The sequence below is a fragment of the Balaenoptera musculus genome, chromosome 19 (genome assembly GCF_009873245.2).
Source record: "Balaenoptera musculus isolate JJ_BM4_2016_0621 chromosome 19, mBalMus1.pri.v3, whole genome shotgun sequence".
NCBI lineage: Eukaryota > Metazoa > Chordata > Mammalia > Artiodactyla > Balaenopteridae > Balaenoptera > Balaenoptera musculus.
In genome coordinates, this window is record NC_045803.1 from 42,324,716 (window position 1) to 42,352,191 (window position 27,476).

The 27,476-nt window shown below is 57.8% G+C and overlaps 2 protein-coding genes across 8 annotated transcripts in view; one reads left to right on the forward strand and one right to left on the reverse strand.

Moving 5' to 3' along the window:
* The window catches only part of PRMT7 (protein arginine methyltransferase 7), a 52,392-nt gene extending 46,167 nt beyond the window's left edge, over nucleotides 1-6,225 (forward strand). For all 3 annotated transcript variants that reach the window (XM_036834818.1, XM_036834819.1, XM_036834817.1), the window contains 4 exons: nucleotides 1,288-1,362; nucleotides 4,580-4,740; nucleotides 5,664-5,760; nucleotides 5,999-6,225. In XM_036834818.1, the coding sequence (XP_036690713.1) occupies nucleotides 1,288-1,362; nucleotides 4,580-4,740; nucleotides 5,664-5,760; nucleotides 5,999-6,178 (513 nt within the window). In that variant the 3' untranslated portion in view covers nucleotides 6,179-6,225. The remainder of the gene's footprint in view (nucleotides 1-1,287; nucleotides 1,363-4,579; nucleotides 4,741-5,663; nucleotides 5,761-5,998) is intronic.
* A 95-nt stretch (nucleotides 6,226-6,320) lies between these two features.
* SMPD3 (sphingomyelin phosphodiesterase 3) overlaps nucleotides 6,321-27,476 on the reverse strand; it is an 83,575-nt gene continuing 62,419 nt past the window's right edge. For 3 of the 5 annotated variants that reach the window (XM_036834823.1, XM_036834822.1, XM_036834820.1), the window contains 7 exons: nucleotides 19,142-20,672; nucleotides 14,086-14,161; nucleotides 13,814-13,969; nucleotides 12,932-13,021; nucleotides 12,609-12,672; nucleotides 10,553-10,715; nucleotides 6,321-10,304 (listed from right to left, as the gene is read on the reverse strand). In XM_036834823.1, the coding sequence (XP_036690718.1) occupies nucleotides 10,203-10,304; nucleotides 10,553-10,715; nucleotides 12,609-12,672; nucleotides 12,932-13,021; nucleotides 13,814-13,969; nucleotides 14,086-14,161; nucleotides 19,142-20,461 (1,971 nt within the window). In that variant the 5' untranslated portion in view covers nucleotides 20,462-20,672 and the 3' untranslated portion in view covers nucleotides 6,321-10,202. Of the gene's footprint in view, nucleotides 10,305-10,552; nucleotides 10,716-12,608; nucleotides 12,673-12,931; nucleotides 13,022-13,813; nucleotides 13,970-14,085; nucleotides 14,162-19,141; nucleotides 20,686-27,476 lie in introns of those variants that run through there. The other 2 variants (XM_036834824.1, XM_036834825.1) reach the window with 2 other exon arrangements.

The window sequence follows — 27,476 nt, forward strand, 5'->3', positions numbered from 1 at the left end:
CGGGCGGGGGATGGGGGGGACCTTGTTTTCTTGTAAAGACTTTGGATGCAGATGGAGCAACTAGGGTCTTAATAGTTTGGGCCTCTGTTTTTCTTTGTCATCACACTGCAGGGCTGAATAGAAGAGGCTTGCCTTTGTAAAAATGAAGCACATGAAATGGAAATGGCTGTGTGTTGTCATTTTACAATTATGGCTTATCAGAATAATTTTAAGATATAAATTAAGAGTTTCAGAAAATAAGCTGTGCAGCTTGCTCTGCTCTCATTAAGAGCTGAGGCTCCAGTTCTGGTACCATACCTCACACGCAGCCCGTGCCACGCTGGGCCGAGGGGCCTGGCCCCCCTTCCTGTTAGTAAAGTGACTGTTCTGGCAAAAAAAAAAAGAGAGAGCTGAGGCGCCAGTTGTTAAAAGCATTTTGAGATGGGCGAGTCAGCTTCTTTATGCGAGAAAAATTGAAAAGCTTCATTTTAATTTTCTCATCAAAGCAGAACCACAGTCACAAAGTCATTTTGGGAAAGGCATCTTTTATTAAAAGGATTTTGAAATGCTTTTAACCTGAAATGTAGCGTGAACGTCATTTGATATTTCTTTGATAAGAACAGCTTTATCCATTGGTAGCTTAGTGGTTCCATCACTTAATTTTCTGGGCATTTCTTTTGTGTTATTTATTCACTTGATCAGATTCCATGAAAATTCTGGTTTTCATGGCCAAAGAGGGAATGTGGAGAATGACACTGTTCCTACGCATACGTCCAAGAGACAGAGGATGCGGCGTGGACTGGCCTGAGTGCACCTCTGGTCCCCTCCTGGGATCCTGTCCTCACGCTCTCTTTATGGCGTAGAGCCTCGAGAACTGGTTAATAGAGCTCTTCCCAATGAACCGGTGTTCAGGATGGACAGGGAGGGAGTTAGAGACACTATCCTGGTAGCTCTGGCCGATTGTCCCTCATAGGAGAGGGCTTGGGATCATGGGAGGCTTTACAGGTTTGAGGAACCATCCTGGGTCTTTGGTGTCTCTGGGTCCCTTCAACTGTGGGCATTTCTTCCAGGCCTGCGGGAGCAGCAAGATGTGCCTCAGGTTTGGACCTGGGGCAGCCCCCCAGCCTGACCTCACTTACCCTTCCTGCTCTTGTCACCACACTTCCACGTGCCTGGGTGGGCGTGGACATCTCTGTGCTGTCCCACAGAACCCTTGGCGTGCCTGCCCACCCGCCCCCATTGGGTGAGTGCAGATGTTGGTGTGCCCTGGCCGGGTGGGTGTCAGTGAAGGCTGTGCCTTCCTTACAGGACCTGTGGAGGATCCGGAGCCCCTGTGGTGACTGTGAAGGCTTCGATGTGCACATCATGGATGATATGATTAAGGTAGGCAGGGCCACAGCTCCCACCCGCAGTGTCCCACCCACCCACTCCACATGGCCACAGGCTTCTGATGGGGACGTTTGGCTTCCATGGAGGGACCTGGGTTGGGCAGTGCGGGCAGCGTGCAGGGAGCTCCTCTGCTGGGGGCAACGAGGGCAGGTGTATCCGTTCTACTTGGTTCACCATGAGCATGAGAAGCCATTGGGTCTCCAAGTCTGGCTGGTATTAGGCCATTCTAGGCCCTGGGCTGTAACCCCTGAATCAGAATTTTGGGTTGGGGCCCGTCCACCACGAGGCCACTGGAACCATTCCTGCCAATGTCAGCAGCTTGTTCTCTTTTCGGACAGTCTCTCTAGAAGGCAATTTTGGCAACCTTCTGAGCCAGCCATTTTCATTTTGGGGACTCCATTCCAGGGGAAGGTGCTTGAGCATGGAGGGGGGTGGGCTGTGGAAGGAGGGTCCTGCAGGGTTATTTGTACATCAGTAGGGGATCGAGTCAGCCACCAGGGTCTGCATCTCCCAGAACCCAGAGCAGTCTTGAAAGTGCCAGTGATATTTGGCTCGGCCAGGATGGATGTGAAGAGTCATGAGCCCCGTTAGAAGGGCAGGGCAGGGAGCACCATCCCATTTTTATGTATTAAGAAAATTCACACATGTAATAACTGTAAATGGAAAGTAAACCTTTAAAAATTGTGTACAATATTAATTTTTTTTTTAATAATATAAACTTATTTATTTATTTTTGGCTGTGTTGGGTCTTTGTTGCTGCACACGGGCTTTCTCTAGTTGCAGTGAGCAGGGGCTACTCTTCGTTGCGGTGCACGGGCTTCTCGTTGCCGTGGCTTCTCTTATTGCGGAGCACAGGCTCTAGCGTGTGGGCTTCAGTAGTTGTGGCACGTGGGCTCAGTAGTTGTGGCTTGCGGGCTCTAGAGCGCAGGCTCAGTAGTTGTGGTGCACGGGCTTAGTTGCTCCGCGGCCTGTGGGATCTTCCCGGACGAGGGCTCGAACCCATGTCCCCTGCGTTGGCAGGCTGATTCTTAACCAGTGTGCCACCAGGGAAGTCCCCCCAATTTTTTTTTAATTAGAAAAAATTTACACATACAGAGAAAAAGGGGTGGAGCAGTGGACACCGAAATGTTAGTTGTGTGATTAGGAAGTGGTTAACATTTTCCTCATTTTGCTTATCTTTCTGTTTACAATTTTCTACAGTGATTGTGGATTACTTGTGTAAACATATTTTAAGTAAATAAATCCAGTGGACATTTTCAGTTTCCATCTTACCTGCCTCTCCACAGCAGACCACTGACTGTTCGATGCTTCTAGAAATCACTGCACACCCGGGCTCCCCCTGGCCACTTCTCAGGCTCCTTCCTGGATTCCTCCCCTCTTCTCATCCCCTAATGTGTCCTGTGTTCTAGGTCTCCCCCAGGCCCCTGCCCAGACCCCCATAGCTGTCCCCATCTTCTCTCTTTGCTGGCCAGTGTCTGCATCTCTCCTGAGCTCAGACCAAATAGCTAAGAGCTGTGGATTCTCCACCGAGATGACTTCAGGCACTCTGACCTGATGCTTCCAGAATCCATCTTCTCTTTCCCCTCCCTGAGCCTGGCCCCTTCCAGTGCTCCTGTCCTAGACCTGCTGCCACTTCATACCTGCCTGCTGGGCTCAGGGCCCCAGCAACCTCCCAGACAAGTCTTCGCCTTCCCTTGCAGTTGGTTGTTGGGTTCCATAACCATCAGGTCCTTTGTGAGCCAGTTTTCTTCCCCTGCTGCTGCTGGTCTGGTCTGGTCTGGTCTGGGGCACTTTGATCTCTCTTTGTCTGACCATGCACCCTCCTGCCTCTCCCAGTCGGCCTTCCTCCGCAGGGAGCCCAGGTGAATTTGTAGATCCAAAGTCCGGCCCTGTCTGTCCCCTGCGGGAAAACCCTGTAAGGCTCCCTGAGCCCCTACTCCCACCCCTGCAGTCACCCCACCACTGCTCGGCCCGCTCTGCGCTGCTCTTCGCCCTTTCCCTGCTGGGCTTTGTCCACTCTCCTCTTTGCTGCCAACTTCTGTGTAACCTTCAAGAGGCAGCCTCGAGATCACCCCTCCGGGCAGCTCTCCTGCCCAGCCCTGTTCTCAGCCGGTCAGTGTCCCCCAGGCACTGTGTTCGCTTGTCTTCCAGTTGTCTCCCTCTAGACTGGGAGCCTTGTATGGGGGTGATCTGGCAGCTGTAGTGCTCAGAAAGGGTCACTGAATGGGCAAGTGTCCAAATGACAGGTGTTTTCATCAGTATAGACAGTTGGTCTTCAAGGTAGCTCGTGAGATGGGCAGTGTCATCCAGTTTTATATTTTATTTTATTTTATTTTACTTTATTTTATTTTATTTATTTTTGGCTGGGTTGGGTCTTCGTTGCTGCGCGTGGGCTTTCTCTAGTTGCGGCGAGCGGAGGGCTACTCTTCGTTGCGGTGCACGGGCTTCAGTAGTTGTGGCTCGCGGTCTCAGTAGTTGTGGCTTGGCGGCTCTGGAGCACAGGCTAAGTAGTTGTGGCACACGGCCTTAGTTACTCCGCGGCATGTGGGATCTTCCCGGAATCGAACCCTGCATTGGCAGGCAGATTCTCTTTTTTTTTTTTTTAATATGTCTTTTTTTTTAAAGGAACTCCTTTATTTATTTATTTATTTATTTATTTTTGGCTGTGTTGGGTCTTTGTTTCTGTGCGAGGACTTTCTCTAGTTGTGGCAAGCGGGGGCCACTCTTCATTGCGGTGCATGGGCCTCTCACTATCGCGGCCTCTCTTGTTGCGGAGCACAGGCTCCAGACGCGCAGGCTCAGTAGTTGTGGCTCACGGGCCCAGTTGCTCCGCGGCATGTGGGATCTTCCCAGACCAGGGCTCGAACCCGTGTCCCCTGCATTGGCAGGCAGATTCTCAACCACTGCGCCACCAGGGAATTCCCACTCATCCAGTTTTAAAAGGGAGATAATGAAGCTTAGAGTGACTTACCGAGGAAACGGTTTGTGAGTGGTGACAGGAACAGAAGCCAGCTGGTCAAGCTACGCACCTGTGGTCTTTTGTGAGGACCCACTGCCCCCACGTGACCGTGGCAATTACCCTGAGGGACCAGGGCCATGGAGGTCAGGGGCCACTGGCATAGATAAACTCTGGAGACGAGGACATGAGCCCCTTGTTCCCTGGCTGCCCGGCTCTGTCTCTGCACACCCCTGCCTCCCCTTCCCTTCTCAGCACGCCCTCGACTTCAGGGAGAGCAAGGAGGCCGAGCCCCACCCGCTGTGGGAGTACCCATGCTGCAGCCGCTCCGTGCCCCAGCAGATCCTGACATTTGATTTTGGGCAGCCAGTCCCCCTGCAGCCCATCTGTGCTGAGGGTGCCATTGAGCTGAGGAGGTGAGTGTGGGCTCCAGGGTGGGGCAGTGGGGCAGTGGCAGGGGTGCGTTCTCATAGTTACCGCCCGAGTGGCTGAGCACTTACTTTGGCCACTTTCATGTGGGTGGGATGGCTGTCCTTGTCTCAGCCTTGCCCTTCCTGAAGTGGCCCTGAGTGTATAGTGGGTCCCCACAGCTTCTGCGGGGGAGAGCGAGCCAGAGTGGGCTCTCTCAGATCCTCCCACATCTGAGGCTCCCTTTGAGCTAAGCAGCATGTTACACACAGCTGCAGAGAAATGTGAATTTGGTTGCTATGGTTACCCATTGGATCATATTCCTGAACTCTCCTGGGAATTAAAGCAGGTTAGGAATTGGCAGGGGCTGTTGTTGTTATGCGTGGTCAGGCCCATCCAGCTCCAGCTCTAGCTCCCTTCATGGGGAGGGGCTGCTTCTTCCCGGAGGAAAAACTTTCTTCTAACTGGGTGGAGGCCGTGAGCTCAGAGCCCCTTTGGGCTCCTGTGACAAGGGGGAGGCAGGGCAGTTGCCCATCTGTGCCTGCCATCCAGAGTATCTGGGAGAGATCTTCTAGACTTTGATGCCTGGACTCCTCTCTGAGCCTTCTGAGCCAAACCTTTCTGTGACCTCAGGCCGAGGAGGCTGGTACGGCAGCAAGCTGGCCCTGCCCCAGGGTTACTCTAAGTATTTGGCCAGGCTGTGGGGAGTGAGTGGGAGCTTTGGGTTGTGGCTCTTCTTGCTCAGCATTTTACTGAGTTGCCTTTAGTTAGGTGGAGTGTTAGGAGCCTCCTAACTGGGCAGGATGGAAGTGGAAGAGACGAGAGGTTTCTGAAAAGCAGAGGGGAGCCATGACCATGCTTAGCCAGTCTCTCATGCGGCTGTTTGTTTTTGGCCCAACATTCCCACCCCCCATCCCACCCTCACCCCCAGGCCCGGGAGGAGCCACGGGGCCGTCCTGTGGATGGAATACCACCTGACCCCAGACAGCACGGTCAGCACCGGCCTCCTGAAGCCTGCGGAGGACAAGGTAGTGCTGTGTGCGCGGGTCCCAGAGTGGGCCGGCCCTGAGAGCAGGTGCCGCCGTGCCACCCGCCTGCGCTCCGGGTGTTCCTGGCACGTTCAGCCAGATGATAACTCCTCAGTGGCCCCAGGTCACCTGGCCCTGAACAGCAGCTTCCCACCGTGAGCTGCCTGGGCTGGAGGCTGGCCAGGAGGGCGTTGGGGTGTCAGAAGCCCTCACCGCCTTCTTGCTGCTACCCCTGCAGGGGTACTGTTGCTGGAACCCCCACTGCAAGCAGGCCGTGTACTTCTTCAACACCACACTAGACCCCAGAGTGCCACCAGGTGGCCCCCAGACCATCACCTACACCGTGGAGTTCCACCCCCACACTGGAGATGTCACCGTGGATTTCACGCTCTCAGATGCCCTGGACCGTGGGTGCTGACCCTCACTTGTTGAGAAATAAAGTGGCGGAGGGCGCCAGGCTCTAAATGGTGTGGCTTTCTGTGAAGGAAGGTGAAGACGCCTCTCCTTTCAGGGCCCGGCTTGGCCTCTGGGCTTGGAGGAGACCTCTTCCCTTTTTGTGTTTTTGCACTGCGGCTCCTTGCTCCAGATGTGGTGGGAAGCGGGGATGGCTCTGGAGCTGAGGAGGGGCCAAGGAGCCCACCCTGCAGTGGTTATGAAGTGCTCAGAAAGCTCCAAGGCTACAGCGTCCCTCCTGCCCAACCAGGGAGTGGAGCCAGAGTTGACTGGGCTGGGCAGGTTGGGCTGCTCTTGGCTATGCAGTGCTGGGGCGGGCATGCTGCTCTCGTGGGAGCTGGCCTAGCCTGGCCTGCACTGGGAACCTTTGAGTCCCACCTGCCTGCTTCAGCTAGGAGGGGCTTCTGGGGGCAGAGTCGCTGACTTATGGCTGGGCCCCAGGCCTTGAAGACCCTGGCAGGGCCAGGCTGAGGACCGAGTTCAGACCCTTTCACTTGCTAAGTAGTGGCACCAATCCGCATTTGTAAGGGTCTGGCCTCCATGTGCAGCACCAGCAGGTGACCAAGACCAGCACCTGGACACCAGGCTGCTTTTCAGAGGATAGGGAGGAGGCTGCCCCAAAGCAGTTCCTCAGAGGCAGACCCAGGACACCAGCCATCAGAAGGGAGCCAAGAGGTACGGCCCTTTCCCGTGTGCCCCCCTTCTAGCAGAAGGACCTCGTTCCCTAGAAGTCTGGGGCGGATGGGTATGAGTGCAGTCACCCCGACATTGCCTTGCCAGGGAAGGTCAGAGAGTCCCAAGGAGGCCCCAGCCTTGTTTCTTCCCACACTCGAGGTGCCCTTCTGCTGTTTACTCCCAGTTCCAGAGGGAGTAAGAGAACCCAAGGGGCCTGGTTTCCTGGTGGTTCAGGGCAGACTCAGGCTGTGCCCATCCTGTGGGGAGAGGCAGGAAAGGCAGGCCCCCCACAGTGGTCTCCCCACAGCCCCGCCTGGCCGCCTAGCCCCTTGGAGTCAGAGCAGGGCCCAGCACAGCTTTTCACTTAAATGAGTGGAGAACACCAGCCTTGAGCCTCACAGTTTTATTTTTTCCTCATTATCCATCCTTTCAGCACCAGTAAAGGAAAAAAAAAAAAACACCTCTCTTTTCAAAATATTTTATCAGGTGTAAAGATTGTTTTTCTTCTAGGGAAGAATCGTCTGGATATATATTTGATAATGTTCTTACCAAAACCTCAGGTGTGCTTACCATATAAAACCCCTAATGTCCCATGAGGATACAATACAGAAAAAAATACAGAAATTAAAAAAGTCTTTTTTTTCCTTTTTAAAACAGTATTTCTAAATCTCAGCAAGTTAATACAATAGTTAAAAAGCATCAAGATTAATATCCATACTTAAAACTCAAGGTGGTCTGGACAAATGAAATGACCGTTTTCTTCCGAAGTTGACCCCTGCCTCCTGCCTCCTCTGGAGGAGGCTGGGCCCGGGGCAGGTGCGGGGCCTTGGGGATTTGGGTGACCCCTGGTCTGTCCTTCCCAGGCCTAGATGCCACAGAAACATCTGAGATGTTTCTTTTCTTTCTTTTTTAAAAATCGAAATGGAAAAGTCTGGCTTGTACATAGCCCCGGGGGTGCACAGGCTTGATGAAACTCGTGGCTGGGCGATGGCGGCCTCAGCACTGAGGCCCTGCCAGAGGGCGGTGCGAGGGGAGCGGGGAGCCAGGCCAGTTCTGCTCTGGACACTAGGCAGGCTGGGCAGAGGTGACCTTGACCTTGTTAGGACAGGAAATGACTGAGGCACAGGGAGGTATGACTTGCCTAAGGCTGCCCTGTGAGTAGGGAGAGAAGCATGGCCCCCTGTGCCTTGGCTCCCCACCAGCTGCCCTGGGAGGCAGGCGGCCCTTCTGAAGGATGGAAGCTGTGCTGGAGTCGCTCTGCTTCAGGAGCCCTGGCCCTGCTTCCGCTGTTGTCCTGGGCACACAGCTGACCCGCAGCCTAGGGGCCTCGGCTCAGGCCCAGACATCTAGGCATCACATCTGCCCCGTTGAGCTCCACCTGTGAGCAGATTCCTGGCTGCTCCTGGGATTGGAGGCCCCTGACCCAGTGAAGCCTAGCCAGGGCCCCGAGAGCCACAGCCTTGGAGGAGGGGTGCAGCAGAGAGCCCAAGGAGGACTACACCCTAGATGGTGAGCAGCCCCTCCTGTCTTGACTTGAGGGGTGGGACTGGGGGCCTGGCCAGCGAAGTGCTCCAGGCAGTGAGGCCCTCAGCTCAGCTGCTGCCCCAGCCAGGGGCATGCAGACCAACCAGTGCCACTGTGAGTGTGGCTCTCAGGAGTGTCTTACTCCAGCGCAGGCCTGGCCTCTGGCCTTGGCCCCCTCTTGGTCCCTCTTGCAGCTCAGTGGGTGACAAGGCACAGCGTCAGCTTATAGGCACCAGGAGGCTCCTGGCAGCATGGTCCCGGTGTGTCCCCAGCCTCGTTGGGCAGAACTGGCCTCGAGCCAGGCGTGCACATTGGTTGGGGCGCTGTGAGGAGGGGAGACCATTGGGAGTTGTCAGTAACAGCTCCCAGAGTCGAAGGGGCCTCGCACCTGGAAGCAGACAAAACCCTCCCTGCGTGACTCTGGGGGGCGTCCCCAGGTGAGTTTAAAAAGGCAGGTGGGCAGAGGCAGTGCTGCCGTGGGAAGAGGAGCTGTGGGCTTCACTTGCAGACTCTGCCATGCTGTGCGCATGTGCCCGGGGCTGGCCCTGGTCACATGGTGGCAGAGTGGATGCCAGCCAGTACCACTCCCTGCCTGGGGCGAGCAGTGGCCATTGGCCTTGCCACCCCCAGCCTGCACGCTGGTGAGGGGACAGGCTGCTCTGTGCCTTGGCTTCCAGCCCCTTTGTCCAGGGCCCCCGGATCGGGTTGCTGTTGAGGATGGGCCTGGGAGGACAGAGCCGCAGCCCCACCCAGAGGCAGGTGGACGGTTCCTGAGCTCAGCCAGCACGTGGATGGGGACAGTCCCCAGGAAGATTGGTCCCAAACCAGAAGGGTGTCCGGAGGGGAGACAGGATCAGGCAGAAAGAGGATGTGTTGGTTTTGACAGAAGAGAAGCTACAAATCTATCATTTTCAAAACCAGAAGTCCCCCTCCCCCCTAATGCCATGAGTTGCCCTTTTTCCTGTAAAAAAGTGATGCTCTTTCCTTGGATTCCTGTCTATGGCTTCATTGCCCAGATTGGAGTCTCCAAGGGAGGCTCCAGGCTCTGCTGTGCCTGTCTCAGGAAGAGCAGCGTTCTCCCTCGTGGCTTGCAGACCCTTTAAAGTGAAGGGTTGTTTTTGTTCTTAACTTTTCTGATTTTCTTTTTAAAATGTAATCGCCCTTGAATGCAAGACCCTGGGGAAGAGCCCGGGCTCGCTGGTAACTGGACACAGCCCTCACGGTCCCTGCTCGTGAGCTGTCCAGGCTGGAGGTGGCGAGCCGGCGGCCGTGTGTCCAGGAGTGCTTCTTTGGCTGGTTCTGATTGTGTTTGGAGTTTGGCCTTGGGTGAGGCCTGAGTGAGGGGTCTGTGGCTACAGCGTGGCACGTGGCATGCGGGCAGCGTGCATGCGAGGGTGCAGGCATGCGAGACAACATGGCAGCAGACAAAAATAATGAACCCTGGACGAAGCTTGAGAAGAGATATAAAGAGTACAGAAACCCGGTTCTCGTACTAACCCACGGGTTACAAACTAGGTTGTGCTGTAGATTTGTAGAAAATAATGATTTGAAAGAATGGCACTGGTTGGGCAGCCAGGACTCCCAAGGCCAGCCTGACTCCTGTCCATGGCGAGTGCCCAGAGGTGCTGGGCAGCGCTGGTTCCAGCTCACCCAGGACTGGCTGCAGCTCTCCCAGGCCCCTGCCCCCCTCCCCCAGCACGGGTGGTGCTTGCTGGAGGGGACATGGCCAGGGAGGGACTGCGGCTCAGAGGGCTGGCGGAGGCCCTGCTGCTCGTGATGACTTGGCTCGTTTATGCCTCCTCCTCCCCCGCAGACACCATCAGCCGCATGGCCACCGGGAGGTGGTCTGTCAGGCCCGACAGCTGGGTGATGAAACTGAATTCTTCCACCTCCTGGGCGGGGGGGAGGAGAAACATCCCAGTTAGACCCAAAGGGCATCCTGTAAAGGAGAGGCCTGGCCCGGACCTTCCTGAAGGCAGAGGGGTGGGAGGATCCATGAGCCCCAAAGGCCTCCTGGATGGGCACGTCCCATTTCCAGAGGAGAGCTCAGTGCTGCCAAGGGGTGCAGGGCTAGGGTCCCCTATCTACAGACACGGCCTGGCTGCCCCGCCCAGCCCAGCCCAGCCCAGCCCAGACTCACGGCCTTCCAGTCTGGGCACAGCCCCTCCTCCCCGTGCAGCATGTAGTCAATGCGCCTGCCGTTGCCCTTCAGCAGCTCTTTGCGTCCCTTCTGGCCTCCCCCGGGGCTCTTGCTGGTGGGGAAAGCGAGGTACTCGCGACGACCTTCCTCGCTCTCCAGGACCCTGCTCACACAGAAGGCACAGGAAGGCAAGGTGAGCCCCGCCCCCGCTGTGGTCCAGGTCCTGAATGTGGAGCCACGTTCTGCCCACAAGTCAGACCAAACCCCTGCATTTAAGATCTGTCTTCCCTGTGAGCCCCAAAAGGGACTGGGATGGACAGAGACCACGCCCGAGCCTGTGAGTTCCTGACTGACCTGGGCCACTCCAGAATCTGCCTGGGAGTGTCCCGTGTCCACCGTGGGCTGGCAGCACTCGCTTTCCCTTTCTGAACCAGAACGTTGGCACCACCCAGAGCCCCAGTGACCAAGTTGGGGACAGAACTGCCCAGCCCCTCTCCAGGATGGGTTCTGCTCTGAGCTAAGAGTGTCCTGTTGTGGGGAACTTGATCTTTGCAGTGAGCCTCAGGGACCCTCCTCTTCTGGAAGTCCCCAGGCCTCCCATGACTCTTGTTTCAGGTCAGCAGGGGGCCAGGGGAGCCAGGAGAGCAACCAGACCCCATCCCAGGACTGGACTGCTGTGTCGGTCTGTCCCTGAGTGGCTGTGCCATCAAACCTCTGAGCCTCCATTGTCCCCTCTAACACAAGAATGATGACTGTGGCCCCAGAACACTTTGGGGACAAGGTGTGTCAAGAAAGGAACAAGGTAGGATGCGGCTGTCGCCCCATTTCTCAGTGGAAGGAAACTGATAGGAACGCGTATGTGTTGGTCAAGGATCTACAGGGAGGGCGGGGCGCTCAGGTGGAATGTTACGCCCTGAGTCTGGGTCTTCTGACTCCTTGACTGCCATCTGCTTCCTGCCAGGTTTCCTCCAGAGCCTGAATATCAGTGGGAAGGAGCCTTCAAGGAACACCCCATCTCAGTGGGCAGCTGCAGGCCAATGTTGGGAGTGAGAGGTGCAGCCACTGAGAGGCACTACACAGGCCTGCCCGCCCGGCTAACGCCTGGACAAATGGACAGGGCGCCTGGACAAATGGACAGGGCGCCTGGACAGGCACAGCCAGCAAACATGGGTTTCTGCAGGGTCTTTATCAGCCTTGAGATAAATAACACTAATGACATGCAGAACGTCATTATATCTCAGAAATGTAATCCATTACTGTCCTTTGCCTTTGATAATTAATTCCAGCATCAGTGATGTAAGAGTTACTGATAAGTCATTTTTAAATCATCATCTCATAAAAAGATAATTTTCTAGGCATAGGATGATGTTTCAAATTTAGTCTATAATCTAATTAATTGGCTCAAATTAGCTGCAAGGAGCCATTGCCGTGGCTCTGTGCAGTCTCGGGCTGTGAATTGTAAATTGGCTCTGCTGCTGGCCTCTCAACTGTGTCCTTTTTGGAAGTCTCGGGTTCAAGAATGCAGTTTGGCTGGGATGGAACTGTCTCTACTTTGAAAAGGACTGGCTTGTCTTATCTCTGTTCGTGTTTTTATTTGCCTAATGGGTGGCTACCAGCTGCCGGGCTCCTGCAGCAGACGCCAGCCCCAAGGCTCTTCGACAGGGGTCTCTGCAGCGCTCGGCCTCGCCCTGGGAGATTCTGGTCCTTTTTCCTGTGCCCAAGGCAGGCTGGGGCTCAGGGCAGGCCAAGCTCTGGTAGAGTGGACCCGGACTCTGGGTGCTGGTGTAGGAAACACCACCTTGAGGCCCCAGGCCTACTCGGAGGCTTCTTGGTAAGGATACCCCTGGGGCGTGAGGTCCACCACAGCGTCTGCCCACCCCCAGCTTGCATCCCTGAAGCTCTCACAGGCGTCATCCCATGGGGCTGTGCGCTCTTGTCTGCCCGCAGAGCCCATCTCTCCACACCTGTTTCTGGGTTGGTGCTCATCCCAGACCTGGGAGCTGCCTGGATCTGCCTACCCTGCCTGACCATGGCAGCATGGGTGCTGGGTGCTTACTTTTGCAGATTGTCAGGGGTGCACACTTCCTCGTCGTAGAGACCGTCCTTGTCCAATAGGGTACCTGGGGACAAGGGGGTGAGAGTGGTCACTGCGGGAAGGGCCCAGCCAGCCTCAAGGAGGGCTGCCTCCCTGGGGCAGGAGGGGTAGGCCAGGGCTTCTGTGGGCTGGGCAGCTGAGTGCCCCCCCTCCCCCCAGCAGTGGGGTCTTGGGGGCAGGTCTCTCCGGGAAGCCCGTGGGGTATCAGGCCTCGGCAGTGCCCCTCCCCTGCCCCCGTCCCCCCTCCCCTCCCGCCCCAGAGTCCGTGCCCAGCCCCGGCTCACCGATTGCCCACGGCTTCTCCTCCCCAGGCCCCAGGCGGCAGGGGTCCTTGTAACGTGTAAACAGGGGGTGCTGCTGCTCCAGCTTGTCGTCTGTGCAGGGAGGGAGGGAGTGCTGAGGGGCTCCGGGCGTCTGGCCTGTCCTGGAGGGCCACCTGCCCCTGGCTCCGGTCTGACCAGAGTCACCAGGTCCCTGTCCCTCAGGTAACTGCCTCTGGGTGGGGTCTGTGTCCCCAGACAGATGGATCTGTGGTTCATCTGTCACTGGGTTTCTGTGTCCTTGAGAATGCCCCCTCTAACAGCCATCAGAATTGTGCCTGGTGGGACTTTCCTAGTGGTCCAGTGGTTAAGACTCCACGCTCCCAATGCAGGGGGCCCAGGTTCAATCCCGGATCAGGGAACTAGATCCTGCATGCCACAACTAAAAGCGCCTGCATGCCACAACTAAAAAAAAGATCCTGCACGCAGCAACAAAGATCCCGCGTGCCGCAACTAAGACCCGGCACAGCCAAATAAATAAATGTTTTTAAAAAAAAAAAAATTGTGCCTAGTGCAAAGTAAGAGCTGAATACAGACTTGGTGAGTATCATTAGCTAACCCCATTAGTCTGGGTTTCAGAGGCTCCCAGCCTTCCCTGCCAGAGGTTCATCTGTGGGGCATCTCTTTGTCTCCAGCAAGGTGGCCTCTGAGCTATTTAGGGAGAGAAAGGGCTCTTATTCTAGGATTTCTCGGGGGCAGAGAAATCATAGTCTTGCTAAATGTCCCACCCCCACGCTCTGGAGGAGCAGGAAGTTATTTGAGCTGCCTAACCCCGGTCTTTCCAGCTGTGACTGGAGCCCACGCCTCCCCGAGTGGCCGACCCTAATGGTGAGGAGCACGCCTCACCAGAGGAGCAGTTGTCAAAGTTAAAATCTCCGCAGACGACGTCAAACGCCACCAGCTCCTCGGGGTTGGCTGCGCTGGACGAGGAGGTAGATTTTCGGAAATCAGCCAGCCAGTCCTGAAGCATGTTCAGCTGCTCACACCGGATGTCACTGTCCTCTGTGCGGCAGAACCACAGAGAGATGATGAAGCTGCTGCCAGGCCCCAGCCGGGCCAGTCCCAACCCTCTGAGGGGACATTCCCCACCCGCTGAAGCTCGGGCCCCTGGACCCTACCTGGCAGGGCGTGCAGGTGTGTGCAGGAGATGTACCCGACAATTCTTTGGTCGTGAGGTGTATTTCCTACCTGCACCTGTAGGGGAGGAAGCGAGGTGTTGGTGATGAGGCCTGTGAGTTATGAGTTACTGCTCTGAGCACAAGGGGACACTGGCGACTCCTGCCCCCAGCCAGGTCAAACCCTCAGAAGCCCAGCTCTGTCGACTCCTGGCTAGACTGGGGCCCCGGGAAGAACAGCACATGTCCTGCTTCTAGGAGCTTCTGCTCCAGTGTGGGAGGCAGATGCATGAAGAAGTACCAGCCTGTGGCATGGTGAGTGCCACCGACAATTCAGGCACGGTTTTACAGGAGGAGAGATGCAGAAATTGCTCCCCACACCCCTGCTGTCTCCTGGTGACCAGAAGGTCCACATGGATGACCCTCAAGTGCCAGCCCCTTGGTTCTTTGTCCACTCCTGCCTGGTGGCTCTTTCCTCCTCCCCTTGGTCACACCCTGGACCTGATCATGGCTTGGAGCCCATCCCTGTGAAGTCTGAATCAGGCTCCCCTCTGGGATGTGGTGCAGCCACAAAGCCCACCACCCTCCTCCACTGTGAGAGGCCTTGGACCTTGCCTTCGGCTCTGTCTTCCCAGTCTCTGCCTCTCTGGCTTCATGAGCAGTCATTTTAGCTGCTTTTTGATTGTGGTCCCCTGTTAGTCCCCAGATCTGGGATGACAGCTGTGGCCGGTGTCACCATGGCACCTATGTCATAGCTGACCCCAGGCACCCCATGGCCTCCATCCTGAGCCCAGTCCTCCTTCCTCCACAGGGGCTTCTTCACGTTGTACCCTCCCCAACCTCGGTCCTTGCCTCCTGATCACCTCCTTCACTGGAGACAGCGTCCGTGGCAGGTGGAGTGGGGCCGAGGGCTCCTCCCTGACTCCCTGCCCAATTGCAGGTGACCCTGGCAGACTGTTTCCACGGGTTGGCGTAATGAAAACGAGCATCTCAGTTGTACAGCACAGACAACTCGGCCCCTAGTGGTGAGCCTGGTGCAAGCCTGAGCCCTTGTCGGGCTGTGGTCGGGGAGGGGAGGGTTGGCCACCCAGCCTGCGGGTTCTCAGGCCCTCTGCTGGAGGCTGTGACAGGAGAGTCCCTCCTGGCGTGCTCCCCAGACCGTCCTCGGGTGCCCTTCCCAGAGGCCTCTGGTTGGATCCACATCCTCTTCCTCTCTGGGCTTTCCTCCCATCTGAGCCTCAGCTGTCTTCCCCATATTTCACTACTCTATTTCAGACTGGGTTTCGTATGATGATGAGACCCTGGACCTCGGGAAGTCTCCAGGGAGGGTGACTGTAGAGGCCAGTTCTCGGCTGAGGTGCATGCAGCAGCAGCGCGGGTGCCCCTGGCCTCTGCTGAGCATAGCTCTGCCCGTCCTCCAGCTAACAGTGGCCTGGACTCATCACGGGCCCTCCGCTCTGAGAGCCTCGGGAGGCTTCCATCCTTCTTTCTGCTGCTGAAGTCAGGTTGGTATTATTCTCCTCCATGAGGTCTTTCTTGTCATCAAACACCCTTAGCTTTCTACAGCTCTTCATCCCCTTTCCCAGCCTGGATAGATGCACATCTTTCCTTTTCCAGTGCCCAGGCAGATGAATGTCTGGTTACTTGATAATGGGCCTGGATTTGGGGCTGTTTATAAGCTCATATGTTCACCATTCACTTCTTGCCCATATTCCAGGCCCAGACCTTGGCCCAATGGTACCCCCAACCCTGGAATCCCTTGGAAATTACACACCATTGGTTCGCCCTGTTGCAAAAACACAACACAGCTTTAAAACCACAGTGCCCCCAGAGGCCACACGATGGTGCTGTCTGCATCCTCAGGCCAGGAGTCTGTTCCCTCCTCTATAATATTCACGCTGTGAGCACCATGCCTAGCGCTTCACAGATGCGGCCTTACTAGAGCCTCACAACAACTATGAGGATTATACTAAAATTACGCCATCGGTGGCCGGGGTCATGAGGCTCTGGTGGCGGAGGCCGGTTCAAATCTGATGCTCAAATCTGACATTCTTGGCTCATGCCCAGTTCCTCCCCCTGCTCTACACTGCTTTCTGAGCTCCTGGTGACTGAGCCACGCTTTTCAGCAGCTGCCCATTTGAGGCTTTTAGTGCATAAGTCCCTCGCTCAGCACTTCATGTCACCTGCCTGTGCTGAATCCTGGGTGGGGACGGAGACAAGTGCAGGGAGGCACCCCTCGACGCTGCTGCTGAGGAGAAGCTGCCCGGAGGGAAGACACGCAGCACGAGGTACGTCAGCCCCCCGCCCTCTTCCTTCCATCAGTCCTGTGAGCTCACCAAGATCCACTTTATCATGTGCTGGGACTTACTGATTCCCGGCTTGAGTCCTCGGGAGCCTCAGAGGCTCGAGTTTCTCTTGCAAAAAACAAACAGTCACTCTGAGAGGTTGTGCCATTAGTCCTGGTGGACAGACTGTCAATAGAGCAGGGCCCAGAATCAGGCGCTCTCCCTCCCGAGGCAGAAGCCAGTCCATTCCCTCCCTCCTTTCTCCGGGCGTCTCGGTAGCAGGAAAGCACACTTTCCTCGAGAATGAGAAGCTCTGCAGAGTAAACGGGTAGGCAGGGCTGGACGGGGAGCCCCGGGGGAAGGGCGCAGCCAGGCTCGCACACTTCCAGCCCCTGGGCCCTTCCGGGGCTGGCCTGGCTCCTGAAGCCTCGCTTATTTCACTCTTCCACGTAGAGAAAGAGGCACACTCTCGCCAACAGAGACGAGCTGGGTCTGCTGTGCCGGGCACAACGGCTCTGCTCTCGAGTTCTGTCTGACGGGAGAGGCGGGCAGCAAGACACCTGGGGCCAGAGCTGAGGAACCCCCGAGGGAAAGCTGGCTTGTGCTGGACGCCGCTGAGGAGAGCTCCACTGAGGTGGGGCAGCCAAGACAAGGGGGATCGGCACATGGAGGCCCCTCAGGGTGTGGCTGGAGCAGAGCCCAGGGAGCTTGGAGGGGCCCAGGTGAAGGCTGACTTCTCCCTGAGGCAGCAGGAAGATGGTAGAAGGAGTCAAGACTTGGGACATGAGGAGGGCGGGTTAGAAGTGGGAGGACAGCCCAAAACATCTGGGTGGATGCAGAGGAATGGTGGCCCGGGCAGTGATCTTGCAGCTGGAGATACGGGGTGGACCCAGAGGTATCTGGAAAGTGAAAGTGGGAGCCGGGGTGGATTGACTGGGCTCAGGGCAAGAGAGTACTCAGCACCTGCGGAAATGGAGGCTGTGGAGCCACTTCCCCGGGCAGGTGCCTGGGGCCGGCCGGCCATGGTAACAGCTTGGAAATGAAGAGGGCTGGCCAAGTGGGGTCACCTGCCCTGGGGGCTGCCAACCCCCCGCTCAGGCTGAGAGCTGGACAGAATGCAGCAGGCCTGGTGCTGCCCGATCTGCCGAGGTGGGGAGAGGGGTTGCAAACTGAGTTTCATGTGAAATTGCTCGATTCTTAAATGTTGGCCAACACAAGAAATTTTTTAATGGTGTGGACCAAATTAAACATATCTGAAGACTAGTTTTAGATCCAGGAGGTAGAGGGCTCTTCAGCATTTAAAGGATGGGCAGGCGACAAGGATCCTGGAAGGAACGGCCAGAGAGGTAGGGGGTGGGAGGGAAGCCCACGTCGGAGGGGCTGTCCCAAGGAGACTTGTGACCCTGGTGGGCATGATAGTTGGGGTGCCAGGCTGAGGAAAGAGAGGAGGAGGGGGCGTGTGGGCTGGGGGAAGGCTTGAAGGGGCCCTGGCCTTTGAGCCGTCTGTAGTAGGGCAGGCGCGAGGGAGAGGGTGCGTTCCCTCCCACCCACAAACTGACATGTCCCCTCCTTCCCCAGAAGGTCACTCTGGCTGCTGAGACAGAACACTGACAAACCATATGCCAAAATGGGGAGGTTGGTCTCCTGTAAGAGGAGTGCCTTCAATTTCAGCGTCTCAGGAGAGCCAGGGACCACAGATCTGCGCCGGCTGAGCCACACAAGAGGCCTGAGCGATGGGAGGGGAGTTGTGGGCGTTGGGGTGTGGCCCTGGCTCCCGCAGGCTCCGTGTGGACCATCCACCTGGGCCCTCGCTCCTGGCAGGAGCTTGACTGACAGGTGGCACTTCCCTGGACAGGCCGAGCACGGTCAGAGCTGAGGCCTGGGCATGAGCGCCTCACCACACTGGGCCTCCACAGTAGCCGCACCAGCCCCCTCCATTCACGGAACTCCTTCTAGGAGAACTGAGAAGTCTTGAGGGGAATACAGAGAAGATCCGCACCCGAAGCAGCTGCTGCCTCTGGGGGCGGAAAGCCCTGTTCTGTAGCAGCTGGCCAAATGGTGCTTCGGAAAACTCTGGAAGCACCAAGAGCAGCTTTTGGATGGGGAGCAGAAAGTCAACATGCTGAGCGTGTCAGGCTCAGAAGAAGATAAATGCGTAATGACCAAATTACCATGGTCTAAAAACTCCCCCAATTGCACCCAAATTAGCAGAAATAATTATGATTCACTTTAATTAGTGACTGTGGAAGTGAAGCCTCGGGCTGGTGGGCAGAGGGCCTGGTGTGGCAGCTGCGTGACAGCCAGGAGGGAGAGGGCATCCTGGCCAGTGAGGCTGGTGGCCTGAGGGAGCGGGTGTGGTAACGGCCAGGGCCTGAGAGGCCTGCCTGCAAGCCTACAGCCATTTGTCTGCAGTGATTCAGAGAAGGGGCTCCCTGCCTCCACCGCCTACCACCTTCACCACCGGCACCGTGAGAACCTCCCAGGCCTCGCCGCTCCTGTGCCGCTCCCCACCTTGTGAGTAGGCTCTACGTTGCCCCCGCTTTACAGATGGGGAAATGGTGGCTCAGAGATCTGAGGAACTTGCCTGAGATCGCCCAGCCTGAAGCCTCGGCTCCTGTCCCTGCGTTCTTATTTCCCTTGTCCCTGAGCTGGAGGCCCCCCGGTTCCGCTCCATGGAAGGCCTTGTCTGCCCCCTGCCCTCCAAGAGAGCGAGGATCCCGGCTGCAGCCTGCCTCCCCCCGTGGCTCTGGGACCTGCTGGCTGAGGCCTCCTACCTTGAGATACAGAGCTCCCTTCGAGGCCAGGCTGTCGGAGGACCGCCCATTGGGGTAACAGTGATAGGCCACGTCCATGATGGGGTAGCGGCTGGCAAAGAAGAGGCCGCTGTTGAGACACTTGAAGCTGCAGCAGCCGTGGCAGCCATAGACCCCGACGTCATAGAGGATGTACTCGAAGTAGCTGTGCAGCTGGTCTTTCAACTTGGCGGCCGCCCGCTTGTCAAACACCTCCTGCAGGCACAGGAAGTCCAGGTTGGCGGGAAAGAAGGCTGAGACCTCGTGGTCAAAAGCCTCGTCCGGGTGGCGCCTCCTGCGCACGGCTGCCTTCTTTGCCACCGAGGCCTTGTACGGGAGCTTGCTGTTGGCGCCTGGCTCCCCACCGCCGCCGTTGGCCCCGGCCCGCGCCTTCACCAGGGACTCCCTGGAGGCCGAGGGGCTGCCCAGGCTCCCCGAGTCCCCATCCCGCTGACTCTGGTTGGGCGTCTGGCCCCGTGGGCCCCCACCAGCCCCGTTCCCGGCCTGGCCCCCAGCGGGGGGGTCGACGGCTTCGGGGGGCCGGCCCCCCTCGTCGCCACCGATGCGCACGATGCAGGCGTCCTCAAGGCTGCCGCCGTCGGCTGGGTCCCCGGAGGCCAGGCCGTTGGCAGTCTCGTCGCTAGGGTGATGCCCACCGTCACCCTTGTACTCCACAGAGGCCGTCCTCTTAATGCTCCCAGGGACGGCCCGGGCCACGCCATCACTGCCCTGCGGTGACACCAGGCTGCTGAAGCTGGCCGCGCTGATGGAGGTGTTGGTGGGTGAGTCGATGTAGATTTTGATCTGGGGCCTACTGGCCCCGTTGCGGATTCTCTGGCCGATTTCTTTGGCCCGGGCTTGGGTGTTGAAAACGTTGTTGAGCCTGGCCAGCGAGTCCGGGAGGAGGCAGAGGTTGGCAGTGGCGAAGCAGAAGCTTTTGCCAGGACCCGTACCCTTCCATTCACTGAGCAGGGCCGCCCCGCCGGCTGGGCCCTTGTCCTCCAGCCGGGAGTAGACGTAGGGCCGGCGGGCCGACTGCAGGGTGGACCAGAGGAGGAACCCAAGGAGCGCAAAGGGCAGCGAGGCGACCAGGAGGGCCAGGTAGACGGGCGTGAAGAGCACGGTGCAGAGCAGCTGGAGGTAGCACGGGTCATCCGCCCGCTGGCGCTTCTCGTAGGTGGTGGGTATGAAGGAGGCCAGGAGCCGGTCCGCCAGCCAGTAGCATGGGAAGATGAGGGCCCAGGACACAGCGTGCAGGGCAGACAGACAGCTGTTGGGAAAGGGGGTCGTGTACAAAACCATTGCAGCTCACTGGGCGCCGCGGCCGGCCCTACTACATGATGTCCCTGGCGGTGCAGGCACTTTCCTGGGCGGGGCAGGCGAGTTGCGGGCGGCCAGAGGAGGGTCACCTGCTGGTGAGACACGACTGTGGGTGGTCAGCGGCGCGTGTCGGCCAGCCAGTCATGGTTCCCCTCAGTGGGCCATGCTGGGCCACCAAAGGCTGCTGGAGAACCTGCAAGACAGAAAGGGAGGGGGCTTTTATTCATCTTTAGGGGGGCAGGTCGGATGCTGGGGCCATTGCCCTGCTTACCCCGTTCCTGCCTCCTCTGACATGAGCAGGACTGTTCTGAGGACAGTCCGGAGCCGGCAGGCTCACGTGGGGCGTTTGGGACCAGGAGCGGGCCTGGCACGCTGCATTTGACTGTGTGTTAGGCTCTCTTCGAGGAAACTGCCTGGTGACCTGACTGCCTCTCGCTGACCTTTTTTTTTTTTGGCTGCGCTGTGTGGCTTGCGGGATCTTAGTTCCCCGTCCAGGGATCGAGCCTGGGCCCCTGGCATTGGAAGCTCAGAGTCCTAACCACTGGACCGCCAGAGAATTCCCTAGCTGACCATTTTGACCTTGTAAGCTAATTGCTTGGAAACTGGCCCAGGATTTGAGGAGCACAGTTGGTGGGCATGCAGGACATGGGGTGTCCTAGAGGATGCCTGGGCCTGACACTGGCCTGGAGCAGCCTGAAGCCCGTCAGGAGCCAGCGGTGTGTTCAGAACAGGCGAGGGATGAGCCTGAGTCAGAGGAGCCGCAGACACAGCCGCCTGTCACTGAGTGCCGAAAAGGGGCCAGAGGGTCCTGGGGCAGAGGGCAGTGTGGCTGGCGGGGCCCCGGAGGGGAGAGTCCCTCCACAACCAGGCTCTCACTGTGCCCCAGCCTGCAGCATCAGACCGTCTCTGCCGTCCCGCTCCTGCTGAGCCCCAGCAGAAATATCCGCCTGACGAGGACCCAGGCACTGTGTGGGCCTTCCCAAGTTCTAGAATGATCAGAGTTACCCAGTTACAGGGGACCCCGATGGTCCCTGTGACCTTTGAAGAAGCTCCCTGGAGCTTTGAGGGTCTGGCCCAAGCTTCTCCCCTAAGCCCTCCGCCACACAGCCCCAGGGCCCAGCTGAGGCTCACAGCTGCCAGAATGAGTCCACCCCGGGTCCCCACCCCAGCCCGTGCGGGAGCTGCTGGGGGTCTCAGAGCAGGCCCCGGGCCCCGCCCAGGAGAGGTCGCAGGTGCATTCATTGTACTGAACGTAGAATCAGTAAAGACAAGGGTCTGGACTATTTACCCAGCCTCCAGGGACCAAGGGGTGATCATTCTGTGGTGCAGCTGGTATAAACATAATGCAGAGTTTTTACGAGTTGATGTCTCACGGGCCCAACCCTGCTTCTGCCATGGCCCCTTGGGGGTCTGCGTCCACAGGGCCATCTGTCCTGGCCCCACACCCTCTCTTCCTCCTGCCTTCCTGGTCACCTCAGCCAGGACCTGGGTGTCATCTGGACTCTGCCTTCCCTCAGTCCCCACATCCCATCAGTCCCTCCTGCCCACCCAAGCCCCCGTGGAGCCCCTGTGCTGGTCCAGGACTGCATCACATGTCACCCACTTTCCCGGCCTCTTCCCCATCAGGCCGTCCTCCACACGATGGCTGGAGAGACTCTGTCTAATCTGATCACATCACAGACGCCTCAGCCCCACTGAGGCCTTGCTCAGCACTTATTGGGCGTTGCATCTCCCCAGCCAGGCCCACCCATGTCTGCAGCCCCAGCCCGCTTTGTGTTCACCTCCCAGTCTCTGGATGTGGTTTCCTGTCCACGCCTTGCTATTTTCTCTGCCCCTCGTCCAGCTCACCCTTCTTCTTCTAAGACTCAGCTTAGAAATCACCTCCTCAGACAGGCCCTTTTGTCCCCCTTGCCAGGTGGCTTAGGTACCTTCTCTGGGGGCTCCCGTCCCCCTTGGGCATGGCCTGATCTCTGCAATTCTAGATCATAAACGCTCATGGGGTGAGGCTACCTCCCTGTGGAACTGGGGGCTTCTTGGAAGGAGGAGCTGCACTGAGGGCGCCGGGGTTCCCCGGGCTGCACCAGCAGCGGGATCTCAGGAAACGGGTGAGTAAACGTTGGTCGATCTGCCTCACGGTGTAAGGAGGGGGAGTTTCAGTCACCCAGTCGCACTCCTGCGGCCACCATCTGGTGTCGGGGTGTGGTGCTCAACCTGGAACAGAGCTTAATGTTGGAAGATGAACTTAAGCCGGTGGCTGTGTCTGGTTCTGGAGAATGTGTTTCACAAAGATTTTACTTTCTTCAGAGGAAATCACTTTGAAGCAAACACTGGAAGGTTACGTTTCGAAGCAGGTGTGTCTACTCAGACCACAGCCATCTGACCAGGAGCCCCTCACTCAGGTGTGAGCAACGAGGCTCACTGGTGGTGAGGCCGGAGAGCCGGCCCCAGTATCCTCCCCGCCACATGCTGTCCTGGAGCCTCAGACTCAGCCAGTGGCCTTCACCACCTCCCCCACACCCAGCCCGAATCCTGGCCTCTGAGGGCCAGACCCCGGGTCGGGTATGTCCTAACCCTGATGGCCTTGGTCCTGTGATTGGCTCTTTCAAGGGCCCTGTGAACTCAGGCCGGGCTGGTGGGCTGGGGCCCCAAGACCAATTTCATAATGACAGTGGCTGAAATTGGAGGACTTGCTGCAAGTGTGCTGACCCTCTGTGCCATGATCTCCTCTAACCCCACAGCAGAGCTGTGTCACCTCTGTGGCTCAGGGCTCGCAGCTCAGGCTTGGAGAGGCTGGTGGCTACCCAAGGAGGCCACACCTGCCGTCTGACATACTCACTTGTTCTTTCTTTAAATCCCAGCAGTTTCATTTGAGTTTAACCTGGAGTTGGGGTGACAGCCCCCTCGCACTCCCACTAGCCCCTCGCACTCCCACTAGCCTGATGGGGTTGCCTTCCCCTCTCCCACGGCACACCGAGCGAGCGTACACCTACAGGAGCCCGCTGGCTTCAGGCTGGCGGCAGCGAGAGCTGCAAGAGAGCACACAGCCGCCTGAACCATCTGGGCCCCCAGCAAGAGCCTGCAGTCCTGTCCCTGCAGGGTGGGGTGTCTGGAGCTTCCCCAGCTGCCAGGAGCACCCGTGGTTGGTACCAAGGTGCTCGGGGTTGGGGTCCAGGCCAGACACCTGGGGAGCCCTGGATGTCGCCCCCGTGTCACAGAACAGACCCCCTCCCGCGTCTCCCTCCCCTCTTTCCTCTTCTCTGTAGCCTGAGGTCATCAGCCCAGCCCAGCCAACACCATCTTCCCCCGAGCACCTGCCCCACCCGGCACCGTTCCCCTGTGCGCAGTAGCAGGCCACAGGCCCCAGACCCACAGTCTGCACCGCGGTCCGGAGGAGCTTCCAAAACAATCTGATTAGACTCTTTCTCCCTTTGGTGGTCTCATCGTCTCGGGGGACAAAGTCCAGTCTCCCAATCTCTGTCTAGGGTCCTCTGTGCTCCTGCCCTCACTGGCCTCTTTCCCCACCCAGCCTCCACCTGGGCTCCTCCACCACCTCTGATGCCCACTGCTGTCTAACCTCCAGGCCCCTGCCCCTGCCGGGCTCTCTGCCTGAGACTCCTTTCCTGCCTTGTCTCTTATCAGCTCCTCCTTACTCTTCAGGGCCCAGCTGATATGCCGCCTCCTGCGGGGTGGGATGGGGGGCAGGAGGGGTCTTCTTTGACCCACCCAGGGCTGCCTGTGACCCCCAAACCCTCTCCACGCTGTGCTGTCATCCTGGCAGGAACTGGAGTGGTTTAACATCTGGATCCCACTATCTGGCTGAGCTCAGGGCATGCCTGAGGAAGGGATGGGCCCTGCTGTGTCCAGGCTGAGAGGCTGGGAAGGTGGAGCGGGTGGGGCTGTCTGCCCCACAAGGAGCACTGTCACACTGTGTTAGGAGTCAGGCGTGGCCGGGCCCTGGCTGTGATGACAGCTCTGGAGGAAGGATTTGGGAGGAGAGGAGAGGGTCTGTTCTATTCACGCCTTGCTGCCCTCCAAGCAGAACTGGCCTGTGTTCCGTGGGGTGGCCATAGCTCCGTCATGGGTCAGAGGTAAATGCAGCCTCGCTTCATAAAAGGCTTCCTGAGATAAATTCTTAAACCTTCGGTTCTGTGTGGCTCATCCCCAACTGGCTGATCAGGGTTGGGATCTGCTGGGACAGGGCTATTGGGTGGTGGTGAGTGTCCTTCTTCAGCTCCCCTGGGTCCTCCTCACTTCTGCTGTGGCCCCAGAAACCCTTTTCGGCAAGTTCCCTCCCGAGCCCTGCCTGCAGTGGTAGGTGTGACTTTTCTGCCTCCCCTGGGCTGGTCATAGGAATGTTTTTTGTCCCCATTCAGGCATCGATGGATTTGAGGGGGCTGGCAGCCCAGAGGGCCGATGGGCAGCGGTGGCCACCACAGCGGTTCTCCAAGATGTGGTAGATCCAAGCACCTCGGTCCTTCCTGCCTGCCATCCTGGCCCTTCACGACTCTCCAAGGTCCCCTGTCCAGAACCCCTCCACCTGCCTCTCCTTCCACGGTGCCCTGGACATAAGGAGCCTCAGGTGCTGCCCACCTGCCCTGCTGCCACGTGCAGTCCCTGCATCCACGCACAGAAGCTGCTGATGCAATTGACACAGAAGGGATTGCCACCAATGGAGCTGGTTTCTAAAGCTCTGTGGTTAATTATTTTGTCTCAGTGAAATGAAAGGAGGGTAAACAAACAACAACACATTAATTAGTCTGATCTACATTTTCTCCATGAAAGAGGAGAGCAAAGTTAAACATTGGAGGCTGGCAGCTTCTCAGAGAACCCGAGAGTCCTCGGAGGGCTGGCAGGGCAGGATGTGGTGCACAGGTGCCCAGCCTGCGCCCCAAGTCGCGGCCCTTTCTCTCGCCTGGCCCGGCCCGGGTTCTGTTTCCCAGGGAGGAACACCTGCCTCTCCTCCCCGCCGCAGTTCTCTGCTTCCGTGTCCTGGGGCTGGCACCTTTGCCAAGCAAAGTCCACCATGGGCATTTCTGGTGGGGCTGACAGGTCCCTCAAAGGCCCTGTGTGCTGAGCTGTTGCCAGTCAACCCTGCAGGCAGGATTGCTCTTTCAGGTTCCTATTTTAAAGCAGACCATCACCCTCGGGCTTATCCCTATTGGGAATCCTGGTGTGTGGCTTCTAGGGTTGCTTGGGATGACCTCTGCCCCAATACCATGGTTTTCAGAACTGGCCTGGAGTCCCAGACACCCTCAGGTCCTGGGCTCAGGAGTGGGGGTCTACACAGTGCCCAAGAGAGGGCTCCCAGGACTCAAACGCTCTGTTGTAGAAGCAGAGACCACAGACTCACTCCCTCACCCCCGGCTGCATTGCTCAATGCTCAACGTGGGCTCAAAGGTCAGGCTGACCTGAATGAAATCCTGGCACTGGAGTCAGGCTCACTGAGCCTCTGTCTCATCACGGGAGTAACAGTACCTTCCTCCCAGGATTATCACGAGGATTAAAGGGGGCCAGGCCGCTAACATGGCTGGCCCTGTTTCCTTCCCTACCTCCCCCGCTCCTTGCAGGACCTCCCTGACCACCTCTCCCCTGAGGCTGGCCCCTGTTTGTTCTCCCCGACCTGTAAACTCAGTGGAGTTTGCAGACAGGACCAGCTGGTTCTGTGTGCTGTTCTGGGGGCAGCTCGAGCCTGCCCACTGTAGTTCTAGGCCCCGGACTGACCTGCAGAGCCCTCAGATCCTCAGAGATGCCTCCACACTCTTTAGGTCGGAGCCACTGGCCTTCACTAACTTGTTCCTCCCCCTGCGGCGAGGACTGGACTGGGTCTGATTGCGACAAGGAGACCGGGCTGTGGAGCCAGGATGGACAGAGGAGCAGAGAGCTCCACAGTTTGCAGATGGGAGAGGAAGAGGCGGCTGGTCAGGTCCTGGACAGCACCTGGGAGGTCACAGGCCCAGCCACTCCCAGACAGGCAATGCCTGGGCCATTGAGAGCAAGCAGCTCACACCATACTTGCTTCTGCAGGTTACTGATGATCTGTGGTGACCCGTCAACACGGAGACCCCCGGTTGCTAACCTGTGACCTGCAGCCACCACAGCATGAGAAGTGGGGACTCGGACTGATCAAAGTCACTGTCCTCAGAGCTCCAGGGCTGGCTAATCTGCCGTCCCCTGGGGGGGGGGGCATCCTCAGGAATAGGGCCTGGCCAGGCCTGGTCCTGTTTGAGTGAAGATGGCAGGGTAGAGAGATGGGTCCCCAACAGCCCTCGTGGGCGAGCTGCAGTGGACAGGATCTCTGCTTACTGGATGCCAAATAACACTGGTGCTGAGACGCCATCCCACTTCTATCTCCCTGGGAAGTGGACCTGGCATGTGTGCTGGTCCCCAAGATGAGCTGCACAGAGGCCCAAAGGGTCCTAGGGGTGCTGACTTTGAATTTAAATTTCTCCTGCAGCATGAAAGTGAGTAAGCCAGACCAGTTCTACTGGCGAAGGCAAGCCCTGGCTCCTCTGAGGAAGCCCACACCATCTTTTGGGATCTCTAAGCCTTACTTTGGGAACTTCTGGGAATCTGGGTCAGGTGTTGCCCCATGTTGGGCTAGGATGGGCCCTGGCCCTCCCTCACACCACTTCCATCTGGTCCTCATGCCTGCTGAGCACTCTCATCCCGGCAGCAGGGCTGGGAGTTCTGGAGCAGAGGGACTTCCTCTCATCGTCTTTGTTTCCAAAGGCTCACGTCTAGCAGGAGCCGGGCCAAGCCCCAGGTTTCCGCAGGAAAGGCGGAGAGGATTGTTCCAATCCAATGACCAGAATGTGCTTGCATCGCCGGCAGCACTGAGATCAGGGCCAGCCCATTTCTGCCTGGATGCCTGCTGGGGAGGGGTTGGCATGGCAACATGAGCTCTGAGCTGCTGAAACTTGGAGTCAACTCGTAGCTGGGAGGACAGAAAGAACGACGGAAGAGGATGCTTTCCCGTGCGACGCAGGTCAGACAAATC